The following is a 20,186-nucleotide window of genomic DNA, read 5'->3' as shown; positions in this document are numbered from 1 at the left end:
GTTTATAATTTATCTGGTATAATGTTTATTTCATTTGAAGTTTCAGTGATTTTAATTTGAAATATGATTCATTTGAAATATGATTTCATTTGAAATAAGTTTCAGTGATTTATCTGATTTTAATTTGAAGTTTTTTGTCTGGTATATAGTGGTAAAGTTTAAGTGATTAATTTGAAATATGATTCATTTAAAGTTTCAGTGAATTCATAATGTTGGTATATAGTGATTTATTTCATTTAAAGTTTAGTGGTAAAGTTTAAGTGATTCATTTAAGTGATTGGTTTCCCATCGGGTACGAAACCAATACTTTAATTGGTGTTACAATGTTTTAAATTTTTTGAGGTTTATGAAATTGTGTATGACTGATTTACAGTTTTAATAATGTTCATTTTGATGCTAACGCGTTTGTTTGCTTGACTTTATACATTGAAGTTGCGGGAGAAGACAGTGGATGGTCAAGAACCTACTGATTTGCTGGTTCATACAGCCGAGGCCTCTGTTGTGCCAGAACTGCTTAGTAAGAAGACTACTTTGAAAAGGGTGACTTGATTTCATCTCAATTTTTATGTATTTGAAACATAATTTATCGTTGTGTTTGATGGTTAACACTTAACAAGGTTCCTCTTTATGGTTGATTTTTATGCCTTTATTATGATTATTAGAATTTAATTTGTTGTTCTGAATTATGAACAATGGCCATGATCCTTAGCTTAGCTATTAAGTAGAAGGTTTAGGATAAATTGGAAACTCACTCATCTTTCTTCCTTGGCCGAACCACACACTCCACCATTTTCATCCTTTGGAAGCTTGTTTGAAAGCTAGGAGTTGTGAGCTTCCTCTTCTAAGGTAACTAGAATTTCTTTTCTTCTCCATAGCAGGTCAAGCTCTTAGAGCTTGAAGAATGGTTTTATGTCTTTTTCATATTTATGATTTATGATTTAGTTAACTCCTAATGGAAGTCTTGTAGTAGCTATTATGAAACTAGTGTGTTAAGGGTAGTTAGATGGATTTTCATGGTTGAAACCATGGCTTTCACAATAGTCAGTAGCTAGGGATTTGAGAAAATTCCAATTGATCAAGAACTTGAAGTTTGTCATGGTTTTATTAAAATTAAAACTATTCTATGACTTGTGGTACTTGCACTTTTCTTGTGTTTAACTTAACGAGAAAAGCCCTAATTTATTTGTGTAAGTCATGTCTTCTTTAAAAGAAAATTTACAATTTATCAAAAACATGAGAGTTGCCTCTGCTGCTTTGAAATTAAGACCCTCTGCTGCTTTGAAATTAGACCCTCTGCAGCTTTTGAAAACATGTATTGATGTGGTCTAATTTTGAAGAATAAAAACAGTGAGGGTTTAAATCTACTTAGCTTAAAATTTTGAGTTACTCTTGAGTTAGAATGTTATTGCATAGTGTTTTACAGTAGGCTTGGAGTTATCCAATGTTACAACAATGAATAATGTTCCTTTGGGATATTGAATATTGAGATATTCTCATGACTTTTCACTTTTCAGGTACTAAAATGAGGTGGTGAAGGAAGATACTCATTGGATTGGCAAAGTGAAAATATGGATTAGATATAGCACACTCTTTAATTTCAAATATTATAGGGTTATGGAAGAAGGAAACGGTAAGTATCGCTAACCTAGTACTCCTATTAGGGTTGATAGTTGTAACTTATATAATAAAAACAGTGAGGGTTTAGAAGAGTGAGGGTTTAGACCCTCTGCAGCTTTTGAAAACATGTATTGATGTGGTCTAATTTTGAAGAATAAAAACAGTGAGGGTTTAAATCTACTTAGCTTAAAATTTTGAGTTACTTTGGAAAAGAAATTTTTAAGTTAAGATAAGCTTTTGATGATTGTTTTATACAAGTAGATTATTGGTTTTGGGAATGAAATGTTTGAACTAGCCATGTTTTATTGAGAGGCCGAGGCATGTATAGTATATCTATTATGCTTCTTTTCAAAATTTTCATGCTATTTTAAAAAGAGAATGATCATGGTTTAGAAGAAAACAATTATTTAGCAACTCAATTAAATTTGCTTTGTTTGGAGATGAAACTAGAAACTTTTTATTTAGTAACCAAGCTAAAACTCTTGAGTTAGAATGTTATTGCATAGTGTTTTACAGTAGGCTTGGAGTTATCCAATGTTACAACAATGAATAAAGTTCCTTTGGGATATTGAATATTGAGATATTCTCATGAGTTTTGACACAATTTACAAAGTTATTTTGACATTATAAATTTTGGTGCTAGCCTTTTGACAATCTAGTAATAAGTGTTGGAATTTGTTTTTTGTTATAATAGGTGGAAAAAAAAAATTATGCAAAGGACAAGCATGATTTGTCTAGTTTTGGCTGGAGAAAGGCAAGCTCCATGAGTATCTTGTGTGCACACATTATTTTGATGTAAGTTGAACATCTTATTTAGAATTTTTATTGTTACTGGCCAACATGATTAATTTGGAGTTAAGTGTCATGATATTTAAGTATGTAGATTGAAAATTATGTACTTGTTTGCTTGCACTTGCGCAATATTGCCCTGAACTTTCACAAACTTCACAGGTTGACGAGGGGAAAGAAGACAATCAAGTATCACATGACTCATTGAAGGGAGATAAGCCAACTCAATTTGAATCCTCGATTAGAAAGGTAAGATGGGCATGCCACTGCAGTCAAGGTTGCAACACTATAGGTTAGGCTTGAATCATTATTGCTGTCTAGAGCTACTTTATATTGTTTTTCCAAACATATTGTAATACTGTTTTGATTTATCTTCCTCTTTGCCAAGAATATTGTAATGCTGTTTTGATATGCATATCAGAATATGTTTTAATTTGTATTTTGGATGGATTAGTATTAATTATTATGATGTTTTGTATTTTGGATTACAATGTGGTTGTACTTTAATGACATTATTACTATATATATCTTGAATGTTGAATTTGGCTATTGATGTTGAATTTTAGTATTATGTTCTTGATGCAAGTTATGTTTTATTGTTAGCATTGTGGGTTAGATTTTTTTAATAAAAAAAAAAGATTTAAAATATATAAAAAAAACCGCAGGTTTTTCAAAAAAAAAAAATTAAGATTTCACATCTGGTGGACTTAGTCAGATGTAAAAGGTCCAATTTAAATTTAAAAAAATAATATTTGATTTTCGCCTTGGTCAGAGGTAAAAAGTGTTTTTTTACATCTGACTACGCCAGATGTAAAACGTGTATACTTACTAAGTCTCGTGCGCCTACATCTGAAATTTTTCAGATGTAAAAAGTGTTTTTCGCCAGATGTAAAAAAGCTTTTTTCTACTAGTGTAATGACAATATTTATATATTTGCTCATTAACGAAGTTGTAGCTCTAATAAAAGGAGTTAAACTTCCACCATTATAAAATGTGAGTCAATTTTTTTTCAATTGAATGAATCTATGTTAACATCACATCTCAGTGAATTTTGTTTTCACCAGTATATCAAGTGGTTTCAGCCTCCTAATTATAGTTGTGGGGATCGAACCATATATTCTTTTCCAACGTTAATCATCAATGGACCTACTAACGGTTTTTCATCTCAACGAACAGTTATAGTGTTAGTTATTGCAGGCGGTAACCAACACTAACGACATGCCGTTCTCCATAGGAGCTGTTTTGGCGGTGATACGTTGGTCGGGTAATTAAAGTTGGAGGGTAAAACAATAATATAGCCAACAGGGAATGAACGTGTATTCTGACAGGCCTGCATTTCATGTGATACAAATACTACAAACAACAACACAACGAGACCATTTCCCCACCACTTCTATCCTACTACTACTCCTATACCTCTCAAAAAATTAAAAATTAAATCCGAATTATCAATTTAAAAACCTTGTCTTCGTCAAACAAAAATTAAAAATCTTGTAGTATATATTATTGTCAAACTACGGCGCATATGTGTGCATATGTGTGCCTTGGTTTATTTTTTCTTGAACAAACATAAGTGCATGCATCCACGCTTTCCTTATCATCATCATCATCATGCACGTTATAAGCAAAGATCATTACCATAGTTTTCAAGATATTCTAATAAATTTTTTTTAAAAAAATAACCAGATATATTATGCATAATTAAGAAGTATCATTTGTTACCATTTGAAACAATTATGGAATATTGATACTTAAATATACAATATCCATATTTTGACTTTTTAAATAAACAATTTCAAAAGAGTAGTTTTGTCTTCATGATATGGACAATGAACATTAAAATATTTAGTATTATTGGATCTAATTTGCGGATAAACGCAAGAATATTCTGCTTAATTTAATTGAGGACGTAATTAATAATTAAGTAGTTCGAATGTCATGTTTTGTTGGCCATATGTTTTTATTTCATTTATAATAAGAGTATAGATTCCATCAAAGAGTAGAGATTCATTATGATAGCAATAGCATTTAGTTTGTTCTTTTTTTAAAACATTATAACCTTTAATTTATTTCTTGTGAAAAAAAAATTAGGACAAATTAGTCTCTTTATTGAACACCAGCGGCCAGACGCGTCTGTCATGGAAACTTATGTTAAAAAAATATATATGTTTTATGTTAGGGTGAATTTGTTAATAAAATATTTTTGCTGCTAAAAATAAATATGTCTTATGTTATGGTGTGTTTGTTAATAAAATATTTTTGTTGCTAAAAAAAATATATGTTATGTTATGGTGAGTTTGTTAATAAAAGATTCTTGCTGCTAAAAAAGAATCAATGGTATTGATTGGCATCATGAAAAGTCCACACAAAAATAATTTATATCCTCTTTATATATATAAGTATAGATTAGAGAGTATATGTAATGTTTTTTTTCTCTTAAGACACAAACTTCATGAAAAAATCTTATACAATGCAACACTAATGAGGTGTGGAAACTTTTTCTTTTGAAACGAACGAGGTGTCAACTTAACTTGAAAAGTTTGACATTGTAATAGTAAGAGATCATGGAATTAAAATCCTTTATGACAATTGGAAAATATTTATTAGTATCACTTTGATAATTTAATTACTAATTAATAAGTTTCTCTTCTCAATTTTTTTTTTTTGTTTTAATAAGAAAAGAACATTAATTCAACCTTTCAAATTGTTGATTTTGCATCCTCTAAAGTGACATGAATATTACATATAATATGTAGGATCTGTTAGAATTAGAGATACACAAATAGGAAAAGAGAAAGAGACGGCTAGGGTTTCAATAGAATATTATTGCATTGCTTAACATTACAAAAGGTTATTGGAGAGAATATATAATAAATAATAAAACCTAATGGACTCTAAACTAATAGGCCTAATAGGCCCAATAACATAGACTATTATTTTATTATCTAACACCTACTCTCAAACTCATGATGCATCAACAAGAAGCATTATGAGTTTGTCAAACAAAATACGAAAATAAAATAAACTTCTAACATCACCCCTCAAGCTAAAGCTTACTAAGCTTTAAGCTTGTTACAAATTAGCCCTGACAACAAATCAACCCAATTAAGATCACGATCAACTAAGAGCAGCCATTTACCATCAAGGAGGGGAGAACCAAATCAAATTAATCCAACATCCAATCCAATGCAGTCCAAGATAACCAAAAACCAAATCAATCGAACAAATTCAAACTAAACCAATCATAAGAATCAATAGGGAGAAGTGCAATCAATAGAAGAAGTGCAATAGGGAGAAGTGCAATGCAATCAGAAGAAGTGCAATAGGGGGAGAAGTGCAATACAATCAGAAGTGCAATAGGGAGAAGTGCAATGCAATCAGAAGAAGTGCAATACAATCAGAAAAGAAGTGCAATAGGGAGAAGTGCAATGCAATCAGAAGAAGTGAAATAGGGGGAGAAGTGCAATGCAATCAAAAGAGAAGTGCAATAGGGAGAAGTGCAATACAATCCGAAGTGCAATAGGGAGAAGTGCAATGCAATAAGAAGAAGTGCAATAGGGGGAGAAGTGCAATACAATCAGAAAAGAAGTGCAATAGGGGGAGAAGTGCAATACAATCAGAAGAAGTGCAATAGAGAGAAGTGCAATGCAATCAGAAGAGAAGTGCAATAGGGAGAAGTGCAATACAATCAGAAGAGAAGTGCAATGCAATCAATCAGAAGAAGCCAGAGAGAGGTGCAATCAAAAGAAGCCAGAGAGAAGTGCAATTATTCATAAGATATCAACCATTGTTAATCCAGTAACCAAGAGCCTTCCAAATTCCCACCGAAATCCTTCCAAATTTCAATGCCATAATACCAACAATTTTCCAAACAAACTAATTTCTTGAAGAGAATTGAGAAGGCTACCAACGCAGATGCAAGAAGGTATAGTTAAACACAAGACCCTATTATTATTATTTTTTTAATTCCGTGCCATAGCAATCAAATTGAAACCAAATCAACAGCAAACAATTTGTCACTGTACCCACATCATACCAATATATTAGAACAACACTTGCTCCTAATTTTCAATTATGTTATTCAACCATATGAATCAAATTTTGACCAAAGAAACATATACCAATGAAAAAGCCAGTAAAAGAAAAGTACCGTACCAAACAACAATGAAACCGAAATAGAATTGACCAAAACCATATTCACCAATTTCAACAGAACCACATGACCCGAAAAACATATAACTATAATTCCCAAACTTTTGGGAATTCAACTGCGGAAGTGACGAGTGGTTCAAGGTGGATCGAACGATGCTCTCGATACCATGTTAAATATGCTTGGATCTCATCCCCAAAAGCTAGCTCAAAGGGTGAGGTTGCCCTCACATATTTATACACTTCACATTCCGGGAATGTAAGCAATGTGGGACTTCAAACAAACTTCAACAACACAACAACATATTCAATACCCACCCTCACGCCTAGCGTGGTCCTGGGTCAAATGCCCACATTGCAGTCCTTAACCCGGCTCTGATACCATGTTAGAATTAGAGATACACAAATAGGAAAAGAGAAAGAGACGGCTAGGGTTTCAATAGAATATTATTGCATTGCTTAACATTACAAAAGGTTATTGGAGAGAATATATAATAAATAATAAAACCTAATGGACTCTAAACTAATAGGCCTAATAGACCCAATAACATAGACTATTATTTTATTATCTAACAGGATCATGGTTTGAACTTTGATACACTCACTTATTATCTTAAAAGTGAAATTCTAACTACTAAATATTTGTTGATTTTACATGGGTTCATCGATTTACCAATTTCTTCCTAATTTGTAATGGCTTCCTGGTTCAATTTTTATCACCACTATAATTTTATCTTCTTTTATCATATTTTTTCTCTCATCAAAACAGAATCATACAGAAAATATATTTTATATAGTCTAATATTAATATACGGTGTCAATATTTTTTTCTTCTTTCCAAATAACATATTCTAAAGTTATTTATCATATATATAATTTGATTATCGAAGATACAAATTAACAACTACAAAAAGAAATACATAACATCCAAAACCAAATGAGTGACACTAAAGAATAGAGATTATCTCTATTTCTATATTTCTTAAAAGAAGTTGAGACAATTGAGAGTTTGAAAAATGAAAAACTTCATCACTAATACTTTGATTGTAAAAAAGTCAAAATGAACAAAATATATGCATAAATTCTAAAAATATACTACTACTCCCTATTTAATGGAACTCCCTATATAATTTGAGAAATAGAGAGATATATTACCTCAACACTGACGTAGGAAAAGCCGACAGAAGAGGTGTTGTAACGTGGGAGGCCATAATTTGGGTCGGCAAACTCCACCTTAATTTTCAAGTTTACTCAATTGGATCCCACCCAAACTGCCACCTAGGCCAACACATTTCCTCATTCAGCTCAAAGCTAACATCTCAACATCCCATGTGTCATCCATGTTGGATTACAAACATCCCTGATTGGAGGGGAAAATGGACATGTGTCACACTTTTTTTTTTTCTTCAAATAATTACTCTGCACCTATAGATTAATATTGTGTCATGTGAAACTCAAATATGCCACAATTTATTCCTAAAAACTTTAAAGCTTTTGTTTGTTGAAGTTCAAGTTCGAATATAATATCTTAATTAAACTAAGAAGATTAATGTTAATTAAGTCATTGAACTCATGTGGTTAATAAAGTTCAATAAAAGGTTATTTGAAAGAATTTAAATTTAATACTATTTGAATAGAACAATTTGTTGACCAAACTTTCATTAATTTGTTGCTTGATTGAATAATCTCAACCATCGATTTAAAATCAAACATCTATCTGATAAGTGATAACTATATCAACTCCAATTCCAGCCACAAGATTAATTAATTAAATTAATATTTGTTTTAAGTGTTGGGTGTGGTGGCATGGAGCAGCACAAAATTGGAAAATGGGTCAACGCTGCATGCGTTAGTCACGCCATGTGATGTGAAGATCAAGATGTGCTCCATTAAACACACACACACATAGACACCTTCCTAATATTTTACAACAACTTGTATTTTCAAATTTCAAAAAATAAAATAAAATATTACAACATGGAAATATCTTTAAATATTTTTTCCCATATATAAATAGAGCGTAACTTTATGAGCACAAGAGTCAAGAGTTAAGACCAAGGCGTGTTTTGTGCAAAGAGAGAAAGTATTGGACACACACAGATCACACATCATAGACAACAACATAGTTTGAGACTTTGAGTTGGTTAAGGTTGTTTATGTTAAGATTTGGTCGAAGAAGAAGATAAAAGATTTGTTTTTGTGATCCCACAAAGAAAAACTATGGAGTGGCCTGCTTGTACGGATGAATATGAAAAGCTCTTAATAAGGATGAGCACTCCCAGGTTTGTTAATTTTCCTTCATCATGTAGTAGTTTATGTTTTTTGGATTGATCTTAATTAGTCTTGGTTTATGAATTTGTATTTTTTTTTTTTTTTGCCAATTTTGTTTACTCTTTGATCAAATATTTCGAATGATCTCATATGAATCTCAGTTATCTCAAGAGGTTAATTATTAATTTAATGAGTTGCGCGCGGTGATAATTTAGTTAACCAGGAAAAAAGTGATCTTCCTTAATTTAAAAACATCTGGTATTTTGGTGTGTTGTTTTTGGTTTCTATTAATCTAACAGAAGTTAATTTCAGCAAGCAAGAATGTTCTTTGTCTAGATCACCTTTTGGTTGCAATAATTCAGTTTTATTCATTTTAATATTTCCAAATGGCATAATAATGTGAATATTTAATTTTTAATATGTTTAATTGATTTCTCCACTAGTATTAATTTTTTTTAATAATTTATTGACTTTTTTAGTCAATTTTTATTTATTTTTTGACTTTTCTGTTCTTATCTCTTCTAGCATTTGTCCATCTATAGAACTTATGTGTTCCCAATTTGGATGCATTTAATTGAATTTTTGACCATTTGTGTCTGAAAACAGGGTTGTTATTGACAATGCCGTGTGCTCCACTGCAACTTTGGTCAAGGTAACATCATCTATAGGAAAATTATTTCCATAAGGAATTAATTTGTCATAAAAAATGTTTGATTTTAATTTTATGAATTTCAAATAATTAATAATAGTCTATTTTTTGGTGAAATTCATAGGTTATTAGCACAAGAAGACATGGTAGTTTACTTGATGCAATACAAGTTCTCATTGATCTTAATCTTGTAATTAAGAAGGCCTATATATCTTCTGATGGCAAATGGTTCATGGATGGTAAGCTAATCTTGATTCCCCTTTTGAATTTTTCAATTTGATTGGCGTAAATCAGGTATCCTCTGTGCGCAACTGCAGAGAATGCGTTTAGTTAAATACTATTACTAACCTTTGGCTATTCAATGTATAGTTTTCCATGTCACTCATCAAAATGGAAGCAAGCTTATTGAAGAGAGCGTTTTAAAATATATAGAACAGGTAATTTAATTGTAAATAATGGCTTTACAAGTTCTAATAGTGGAAATGTTGAATTATAATGCTACTTGTTAATATTGTTGATGCTAATCTTGGTTTTCGATTGTATGTTGCAACAGTCACTCGGGAGCATTCACAATGTGAGAACTAGTTGCACAAACGGTCTTACTACGCTTGAATTATCAGGAACCGATAGAATTGGTCTTCTATCGGAGGTGTTTGCTGTACTTGCTGATCTTCAATGCGATGTGGTTGAGGCTAAGGTTTGGACTCACAATGGTCGCATTGCCTCTTTGATCTACGTTAAAGACTGCAATTCTGGAACCACTATTGAGGATTCTCAGAAAATTAAAAAGATTGAAGTGCGTTTAAGAAATGTTTTGAAGGGAGACAATGACATTAGAAGTGCAAAGACTACTATCTCTATGTCTGTTATGCATAGTGAAAGAAGGTTGCATCAAATGATGTTCGCGGATCGTGACTACGAGAGGACTCCCATTCTCAAGCTTACTTCCGATAACACTGTAGTGACGGTCCAGAATTGGGCAGAAAGGGGCTATTCGGTTGTCAATGTTCAGTGTAAGGATCGAATCAAACTATTATTTGATGTCGTGTGCAATTTGACAGACATGGAGTATGTCGTGTTTCATGCAACCATCAACACGAATAGTAACCAAGCTTACTTGGTAATTACTCAACTTACTTCCATGAAATGCAGTATATATGTTTTTTTTTTGAACAAGAATGCAGTATATATGTTTGCTTAGTATGCTACAAGTTTTGGTTATTGATATTCAAATCATTGATTATTTCAGGAGTTTTATATAAGACACAAGGATGGCACTCCAATTAGTTCAGAACCGGAGCGGCAACGTGTAATTCAGTGTTTAAAAGCTTCTGTCGAGAGAAGGGCGTCTGAGGTATATATTTGTTAAATCATTTATTTAACCATTGTTTATAAGACTGATTAATTGTTAATTGTTAATGAAGTGTTTAAGACTGATTAATTGTTGATTACAGGGTGTTCAACTAGAGTTATGCACCAAAGACAAGAAAGGACTTCTAGCAGAAGTGATGAGAACCTTTCGCGAGAACGGGCTTAATGTTACAAGGGCTGAGATATCAACTGTAGATAACATGGCAACAAATGTTTTCTATGTAACAGATGTGATTGGAAATCCAGCTGATCCAAAAATCATAGAGTCTGTTCGGCAGAAAATCGGGTCAAACAATTTAGAAGTGAAGGAGTTACCATTGATTTATCATCAAAAGGCAGAGAGTGAGGATCAAGCTGTTGGAATTGGGGGGGCAGTGTTGTGGTCTATTGGGAACCTTGTGAGAAGGAATTTGTACAGTTTGGGATTAATTAAATCATGTTCTTAATGCAAATGCTTGGGCATGATAATATTCCGTGCTTAGGATTGGGCTTGTGTACATAAAAAGTTAAGTTTAGAATGATGGAATTTGGTGATAGTTAGTAGTTGTTCTAATGGTTGGTTTGGGTTTGGTAGGTAGTGAAATGAAAATAGTACATAATGGATTCTTGGTTGTTGATAGACAAATTTTAGGTAGAAAAATGGACAGAACAAATTGGGGTCATTGTTCATTAATCACTTAGGTCATGTGTAAATACTACATACTTATTTTATGGTTATTAATATCAATTTTAATGGTTGATTTGACTCCATTTTTTATATTGAACTCTCTCTCTTGCTTGTGTTCCAAGTTTTGTAATTACTAGATTTTGTTGGATTTTTAAAGTGGCAATATTGAAAGATCTCTATACTATAATTGGAGTGGTGTGAGAATATCATTTAAGGGATATATCATAGGGTTCTGCAATTCACATTGTGGAGCTTACCTCAATACAAAAAAATGGGCAAATCGATTATATTTCTTCGTTGGCACATCTTAATATCATGTATAAAAATAAAAAATAATTCACCGTCTCCCATTATTTGTTAGAACCGGAATATCACACACTTGCTCAGGCATCCTCTAAAGCTCAGTGTTATTTATATATCCTCCATCGCTCTTCGAATATTGTTTTTTTACTCGCGCAACACAACAAATTTGCAGTGCAGATCACAAACAAATCCTTTTTATCATGACCGGACAAAACATATAAAATGGATTGTCTCGTATTTGAAGATAAAATTTAATTTGACATGCTTCATTTTTTTTCTGCATTTCATCCCGAGATCAAGTATATTTGATATTTTACAAAATCATTTCATCAGAGTCTACCACTTAGCCTGTTAAAGTAGTTAGAGGTTGTTACTCATCAGTTAAACAGGATTATCAAAAATAGTGTATTTTAACCCCTTTGTGAAGGAGTATCAAGGATAACATATTTTGTTGATTATTTAGTGAAAGTTCTTTCTTTATTCAAGCCGATTGCTTCGAAGCTCATCTCTAGCTATAGTAAGTTTGATTCCCGATGATCAAACTCAACGTCCTCAAGAACTAGAGCGTCGGGTCAGAAGCCACTAAATTTAGACTCCATACTATCACTGTTAATGCTGGAGAGTTAATAACATGATATTTTCTATTGTTGTATTTACAATTTTAACAAAAAATAGTTTTTCGAATTCAATGTTCCTATATGAAGCTAATTCTATCTTTCTTACTCTTTTTTTCTTTCTTTTTTTTTAATTTTATCTTTAGCCTACTCATTCGCACCAAACGAAAACGGAATTCACTGAGGTATCATGAGTGTATTTTTAGTGGGCTAGAAGAACATGTTTTTGGCGTTAAAATTTTGTTTTAAATCATAAACACTACGGTTTATACGTTTTTAAGGTACGGTTTTCGCGATAAATCGGAGCTAAAATTATTTTGAGTAAAATCGGAAGTCAAAATGAGTTTAGACGATTTAACTCCCTATAAAATCAATAACATCACTTAAACTCGCATGTTTTCACCTTCAAAAACTTAATTTTTTTTAGTCAATTCAAAATTTTAATTTTATTATATTAGTAAATAATACAATATCATATTTAAAAAAACACTTAATTTTTTATAATAGTATATGTTAATAATTATAGGAGTAATTTTTACAATTGTGATGATTTTTCTATAATAGTATAATTGTGATGATTTTTCAATAATAGTATACTCTTTATGTTCTTTTTTATAAGCAACAATTTATGGTTGAATAATTGATTATCTAGTCTATATTATATACCAAATACATTAATTATTCAATGATTTTTAGTTCTCGTGTGTTCCCAACAATGTCTACTATTTTTATGCACGTGTGAAAAAAAGAAGAAAACAATACAAAATGAATAGATGAAAACAAGTGAGAAACAAAACAAATAATTAATTATATTTTGATAAAATAATATAATATAGCAAAATTTTATGTGATTATTTAAATATAATAAGTTTTTTTTTGTAGATAGACGAAATGGTGTCCGACCTAACAATTTCGACATTTTTGTCAGTTGAGCTAAGATTTGTTGACATTTAAATATAATAAGTTATTTGATAAATAATAGATACATATACATTGTCAAAAAAAAAAATACATAATTTGGTTTCGTAAAAAAAAAAAAAATAGGGGTTAAAACATATAATCATTTTGTATTTCACATGACATGCATGATTCAAAGAGACATAATTATAATACGTGAAAAAAAATTAAAGATATTATTTTTTTACAATATATATTATAATATTATATACATATAGTTGTTGTGTTAGTTGTTATTGAAATGCATATGATTTTAGTCCCTTACCAAAAAAAATGCATGATTTTAGTCATATTTAACCAATTAATGAAAATAAGAGAAAATCAATTATGTGTGAATTATCTAATATATTTATTTTGTCATTTTCTTATTAATATTCACTAGTTTAAAGACCCGTGCGAATGCACGTGTCATTGAATTTTATTCGATATTTAAATTTGTCATTATATTATGGTAGATTATCAATGAATAAAACTTATTAAATGAATTAATTTGATATTTAAGTTTGTCATTTTCTTATGTGTCACAAATAATAGTCCCGTGTATATTTTTTAGTAAAAAATTAAAAATTTAATTAGGAATATTTAGGATAATTTAGTAAATTTGATAGTAATTTATCGTAAAAAAAACTTTATTGTATGATTATTATATTATTATTATTACTTGTTAATAGTATATACTTTAAAAAATAGTATATTGTTTATTTTACTTTATTTTTGCTGAAAAGTATTGTTTATTTTTATGTTTCTATTTTTATATTCCAAATTTTATGCATATTCATCGTAGTTTTTCTATAATTTTTTTTATTGACTATTTTATCCTCTTTTTTCTTTTAATAGATTATTGAGTTGATCATATTAATTTGTTTTGTTGCTATTTTTATGAGTATAGATTGTTTTGTTTTGATCTAATTTATAATATTTTTTATTTTTATTTTTAAGCATATCATCTTTTTTTATTTATCTTATATTCTTTCTATATGTATTTTTTTTTATATATTTTTAAGCATATCATTTTTTTTGTATTTATCTTATATTCTTTCTATATTTTTTTTATTTTTTTTTAGTAAAATTACAATTAATGATATAAAACTTGCAACGTGGTTAAAAGTAATAAGAACAAATTAGTAACTTTGGTAGTCATCGGTTTTAATATATTAGTAATAGATAACACTTAAATTTTTAAATTGAAAAGAAAATTTTTAATTTAAGATTATGTTCAATATTAAATAAGCTAAATTACATAATTTACGAGTTTTTTCTCCGAAACATCTAAAAATTTACGAGTTGAATCTACGTTTTTATTCCACTTAGCTAAGACGTGTTAACATAAAAAACTAAATTCTTACAACTTGTTGATAACTATTTCCAATGGATTCATATGTACCAGGTAGTGGTAATCCGTTTTCTAGCGAGTGAACAACATGAGCAGAAGCAAAAAAACAGAAAATTGATGTATCTTCAAGTGACATCCCATCTTCGTCTGGATTACATGGAGATAATATTGATATGTAATCGCAGCAGTGGAGGATTCTGAATAACTCTGCTGACATTAATGCACCACTTCATGGAAGTTCATGTATAAGACTTTCATATCATTTGCATTTGCTACACCACTGTAATGAAGATCTGCTAGCACAGTTGGAAGAACCAGTTGACCTCGACAAAAGCTATACCGAAGTCGAAGAGGATTGGATGCGAAACTACATGCCAACCGAAACGCCAACGAAAGGTGCTTCTACGTCTACTGTAGTGCCAACTGCAGGTGCTTTCACCACTACTGTAATGCCAACGACACGTCTACTGTAATGCCAACGTCAGTTTCTTTCACGTCTACTGTAATGCCAACGACAGCTGCTTCCATGTCTACTGTAATGCCAATGACAGGTGCTTCCACGTCTACTTCTGGTCCAATATCTGACCTCTCATCTTCATCTTTCTTCCATGGAGATAATTGATATGTAATCACATCAGTGGAGGATTCTGAATAACTCAACAGACATTAATGCACCACTTCATGAAAGTTGATGAATAAGACTGGTTCTCATTTGCATTTGCTACACCATATTGTTATTAGATTCCCATTTGTTTTGTCTGTTATAAGATTACTGCTAGTGTTATAGAACTAGCTTGTTTTAACAGTTTTTCCTTCTACCCTTGAAAGTATGTGTTTTGGCTAATTAGATGATATGCTTCTTATACTTTCTCATGCAGAATGCTTTAATGTCGTTGTTATTCCCAAATAAATCCACCTTTATTCCAAGTTATATTGGCTATGAGATTATAGTTATTTCTTGAGTTATGGCAATCACTAATTTTAGAATGATTTCTAATTTATTGCCATTGAGGCTACATTTCAATTGACTTATGAACAACTTATTTAGACTTGTGTCACAATATACCGTAATAAACCGTAAATGACAAACACTCACTCCGGTGGTGCACACAAATTGCAACGACAGTTACAGTTCAATCTTCCCTAACAAAAAATTATTCAATTTTCCTTGATTAGTCCTTGAAATCGCGCACCATCATATGGTAGATCTCTTACGTAGGAATAAACAATAGATTTGCTGAAAAGGTTAAAACTGCAAAGTTTTGTAAACAAATTCAATATGAATTCAACATTTCTTTTGGTACATAGGCATACATTGGCCAATAACACTATGCAAATAACCCAAATCCCTCATCAGCTTCCGGCACGTCTTTTTGATGTCTTTACCCATATATATGAAGTCATAAGTTAGATAAGCATAAAATGCTTGTCGTATACAACGATAACTTACTGTCCAACTATCAAACTAGCAGTTGAAACTCACCCCAAAAATACAGTCAGTCATGTTAGTGTCACATACACAAAATAATGAATTGCTTCCTTCCATACAAAACTGGAAATTTACAGCAGTGTCACTTTCAGTGGTCATCCAATGTTGTATAGATCATCCTACCAAAAAAAAAAAACAAACATTTAAGAATCAATGCGTATATTTAATGAAATTTATAACATTTGACAGATAAGTAGGAGTTTCCATACCAAAACACAGAGAGGAAAAGGGTTAAAACAAGATAAAAGAGTTTGATGAGTCGTTGCTTCTTTTCCCACGAGAGCATGTTGAATATCTCAGTAACATCAACTAAATGCTTTTTTTGTCTATACCTGATCACAGGAATAAATAAAATAGGCAATAAGCATTACCATTTTAAGCACATTCAAGTGCATTAAGATATCAAGCATCATAATTGCGGCAACAAAAACAAAAACAGAAAAGAAACAACTCATCTCCCCAAATCCTCTAACCAGTAACTGGTAAGAAATAGATAACTAGTGACACACTGGAACACCTATAGGGCAGTTGCAAGATATATAAAGAACAGCGATTTGATTGTGTCGATTAGAAGCTAATCATAAACTTTCTAGTAGATTTCAGGTTGTTACTTGTTACAATAATGAAACCCTATGAGCACATTCTTATACATTCTTTGGTTTGAGTAGGCATTCCAGACAGTTGATCCAACATAGATATATCATGTAAATCAGACTAAACCGTATAGTTGAAAAACTGAACAAAAAGATAATAAATCAAAAAGAAAATAAATGGTTTGATTTTGTTCAGTAGCTGAACATTCAGACTCTCATAAATGAAGATAAAAAAGAATACAAAGATCACTAATTCAAACTCTCTTCTCTGACCCAATCCAGTATAGGCACTTATAATTCTCTTTAAAGAGATTCTCTAGAAGTAACATAGTTTCTTTTTAAAAAAATGCCAAATGAATCAACCCAAGCACAAGGTGTGCCAAGAACTACAACTACAAAGAGAATACAAAGAGATTCTCTAGAAGCATAAAGAACTACAAAGTCTTAGAGCCACAAAAAACTGAATCAAATCACCAAAGAAACGTACAAAACTAACCAACCCATACACACAAACTAAAACCAAACCAAAGGGTTTAGGCTACTTCCAGTTCCAACAGAAGATGCAGAAACTGCAACTCCACTAGCAGCTTTATGCCACCACGAATAAGACTAGGATCAGACCCCTCCTCGGCCCACACTAGTAACAGGTACTGATACCACTTCAAGAACTGTCAACTTGAATCCAACATCTAGAATACATCCTCAATGAACCACAACTTGACCCCACAAGATATTTTCACCCGTATCAAAGCCTTCTTCAAACCACCTTCAACAAGTAAGTATAACCATTACCTAGTTTCAGATGTTATCACAGAAAACCTGCATCACCAATACCCGCACACTATCCCCTCCCAAACCAGCCATGACCAACAAAACTGGATTTTTCCACCAAAAAACTCAAGTAAAAAATCCTGTCAATCTCAATAACAAAATTTGCACAACCTTCACCAAGATAGACCCGTCCCAAACATTCCAAAGGATTTAAAAACCATTGAGCAATACCCACATCTACCAAAATTTCCTTTCCTAAAAAAATGTGTGTGTTTCTAGCTTTCCAAATGGCCTAAATACATGCAAACCAATTTTTTCTGGATTTTAACTCTACGACCCTACCTCCACGAATTAAACCAGAGAAATTTCATAAATGTTGACTACCTTCGTTATGTACCATTTCTCCATCGAACACCAAACAAATGAAAATAAAAGGCATTCAAAGAATAAATGACTCACTATCTCAATTCTCAATGCACTCACACCCTCACTACCCAATTGGGCATCACTTCCAACAATCCCACGACTGAGGTTATCTTTAGTAGGAATTGTATTTTGATTTAATTGCCAAGTGAACAATTCCACCTTAAATGGTATTAGATTACGTCAAACCAAACTGTTAAATTGTTCCGCTCAATAAAAAATCTCCCTCATCAAACTCTTGTAAACCGATTTTAGTAAATAGATCCCCGATTTTTCCTCCTTCCATACCATTTTGTCTCTACCCCCACTCAAAAAACTATCCCCTCTACCCCCATCAACAGTTGCAACACCCATTCTTCCTCCCAATGGAAATAACACTCATCTCCACCTTAACCCCCATTCCCACCAACCAACCTCCTAAACTCCACCACACTCGCATCTTCATCCAAAGTAGTGAAAACAATCCACTAAACCAGTAAAAGATAAAGTACCAATTGCAGGACATATCGACAGAAAAGAAATTGCACATGTCAAATGGATCAAATAAGATAGGATTCCTCTACAAACAATTGAAGCTAAAATTGATTATTGTTCCTATACATTTCAAACTACTTATGGGATATTAGACCTAACTACAACTCTATATAGGGCCCGTTTGGATTGACTTATTTTTGAGCTTATGCGAAACAACTTATGCAAATAAATAAGCTTTTATGTATTATTATAAGTTTTTCAAGGTAGCTTATGAGAAAACAGCTTATAAAGATACAGTTTTTTTTAGTGAAAACTTATGAATTAACATAAAAGTTTATTTATTTGCATAAGCTATTTTCATAAGCTCAAAAATAAGCAAAATCCAAACAGGCCCATAGTCTACTCCTATGAAATTGAATTTGACTCATGCACCATCAACATTGCAAATCCAAATAAACAATATAAATTATGAATTAGATAGAAAAAACTTACATTCCGACATTGAAGTATAGATAAGGGAGACAGAACAATGACATAATCCAATGGCCAGTAATAAGGTAGAAGAAAGTAAGAACAGCTTGAATAACAAATTCAGGGAAGACAACAGCATTTATTCTTGATGAGAAATCATAGGGATTTATATAATCAAATTCTAGATCTGCGAGACACATTAACTGCAACAAATATTATTATTATTATTATTAAGTAAGTAGTAAAATTGATTGAAATGATTGTGTGAAAAAGAAAGAAAGATAGATACAATAGAATAGAATAGAATACCTGGTAAGTGACAAGGACGAGTAAGGCGATGAGGAGGAAGAAGGAGATGATCCATCCAAATAGATCGGCCATGCTCCTTCTCTCGCTCGCTCCTTTCACCTTTCTGTCACTTTCCTCTCAAAAATTCACAATCCACAACAAACAATAACTAACTTCACATAGAGTTACTTGCGATCAGATATCAACGCAACACCACTCGCTAACTAACTAACTAACTGCTTTTTTTTATTTTTTTTTATTTTCAGAACTTTACTATTTTTGGTTACCAATTACCACCATACTCTTATATGTACATTTGACTCATTTTGGTCGGAAATTTCTGAAATACTATGTAAGATGGATTCTTCCATCTGTGCCATTCATTATGGATTCTTCTAAAGTTCTACTCAACAATAATCTTCTATGTACTGTTAATCAATCAAAGAATTTTTATTTTTTTTTACCATTGAAAGTTGACTTATATAATGATCGATGGACAAAATTTGCCGATAGATGTTGATGTTTTCAACTATTTTACTGGATCTTTCAAAAAAACAAAATTCAGTATGAATATTCATCCAAATTATTTGTGCTTTTTAAACATATGGTAATGTGAATTTGGAAAAACAAATTAATTTATTTCAATATAATCAAGGTTATTTTAATTAGTTGATGTTGTTAGGAATTAGAATTTTGTGCTGGACCAAGCCTAATGTTATAACAGTCAATTCAATGTCACGTCTATTGGTGTGTATATATACAATCATTTATCACTTCACATGGTATATATTACTCTAACATTGACCTTCACGGGTGCGGATTTTACACTACCCAAACCCACACCTGAAATCATCACCCAAATCCAAACCCAAACTCAAAAGTTGTCTGGTGGCAAAACAAAACTCACATTCACTTCCATTGGGTTCGGGTTTTTCCACCCAAACCTAAACCCGCAGC

At 31.5% G+C, this 20,186-nt stretch overlaps 2 protein-coding genes and 1 long non-coding RNA gene across 3 annotated transcripts; 2 read left to right on the top strand and 1 right to left on the bottom strand.

Annotated features, from left to right (window-relative positions):
- The first annotated feature begins 442 nt into the window (after positions 1-442).
- On the top strand, positions 443-1,632 carry LOC123910280. The gene is made up of 2 exons (XR_006810180.1): positions 443-846; positions 1,515-1,632. It is a non-coding gene; the product is annotated as an uncharacterized LOC123910280 (long non-coding RNA).
- Positions 1,633-8,406: 6,774 nt separating this feature from the next.
- LOC123908083 (ACT domain-containing protein ACR8-like) lies at positions 8,407-11,591 on the top strand. The gene is made up of 7 exons (XM_045958589.1): positions 8,407-8,837; positions 9,433-9,478; positions 9,600-9,714; positions 9,845-9,912; positions 10,029-10,595; positions 10,725-10,829; positions 10,930-11,591. Exons 1-7 carry the CDS (start codon positions 8,776-8,778, stop codon positions 11,290-11,292), a joined length of 1,326 nt encoding a protein of 441 aa, XP_045814545.1. The 5' UTR covers positions 8,407-8,775; the 3' UTR covers positions 11,293-11,591.
- A 4,389-nt stretch (positions 11,592-15,980) lies between these two features.
- On the bottom strand, positions 15,981-19,614 carry LOC123910406 (protein cornichon homolog 4-like). Its single transcript, XM_045961501.1, has 4 exons — positions 19,251-19,614; positions 18,963-19,144; positions 16,419-16,541; positions 15,981-16,328 (listed from the first exon to the last, which is right to left on the bottom strand). The coding sequence occupies exons 1-4, from the start codon at positions 19,320-19,322 to the stop codon at positions 16,298-16,300; spliced, it is 408 nt and encodes a 135-aa protein (XP_045817457.1). The 5' UTR covers positions 19,323-19,614; the 3' UTR covers positions 15,981-16,297.
- Positions 19,615-20,186: the final 572 nt, after the last annotated feature.

Source organism: Trifolium pratense, linkage group LG2, assembly GCF_020283565.1.
Source record: "Trifolium pratense cultivar HEN17-A07 linkage group LG2, ARS_RC_1.1, whole genome shotgun sequence".
In the NCBI taxonomy this organism is placed as follows: domain Eukaryota; kingdom Viridiplantae; phylum Streptophyta; class Magnoliopsida; order Fabales; family Fabaceae; genus Trifolium; species Trifolium pratense.
The sequence above is the reverse complement of the archived record's forward strand: the minus strand, read 5'-3'. Positions and strand labels throughout refer to the sequence as shown.

Coding starts and splice junctions, on each gene's coding strand:
- LOC123908083 (XM_045958589.1), top strand. CDS start 8,776: ATGGAGTGGCCTGCTTGTACGGATGAATATGAAAAGCTCTTAATAAGG. Junction 9,479..9,599: donor CCACTGCAACTTTGGTCAAG/GTAACATCATCT, acceptor TGAAATTCATAG/GTTATTAGCACAAGAAGACA. Junction 10,596..10,724: donor ATAGTAACCAAGCTTACTTG/GTAATTACTCAA, acceptor TGATTATTTCAG/GAGTTTTATATAAGACACAA.
- LOC123910406 (XM_045961501.1), bottom strand. CDS start 19,322: ATGGCCGATCTATTTGGATGGATCATCTCCTTCTTCCTCCTCATCGCC. Junction 16,542..18,962: donor CTATACTTCAATGTCGGAAT/GTAAGTTTTTTC, acceptor TCCTGTGATCAG/GTATAGACAAAAAAAGCATT. Junction 16,329..16,418: donor CTTTTCCTCTCTGTGTTTTG/GTATGGAAACTC, acceptor TTTTTTTGGTAG/GATGATCTATACAACATTGG.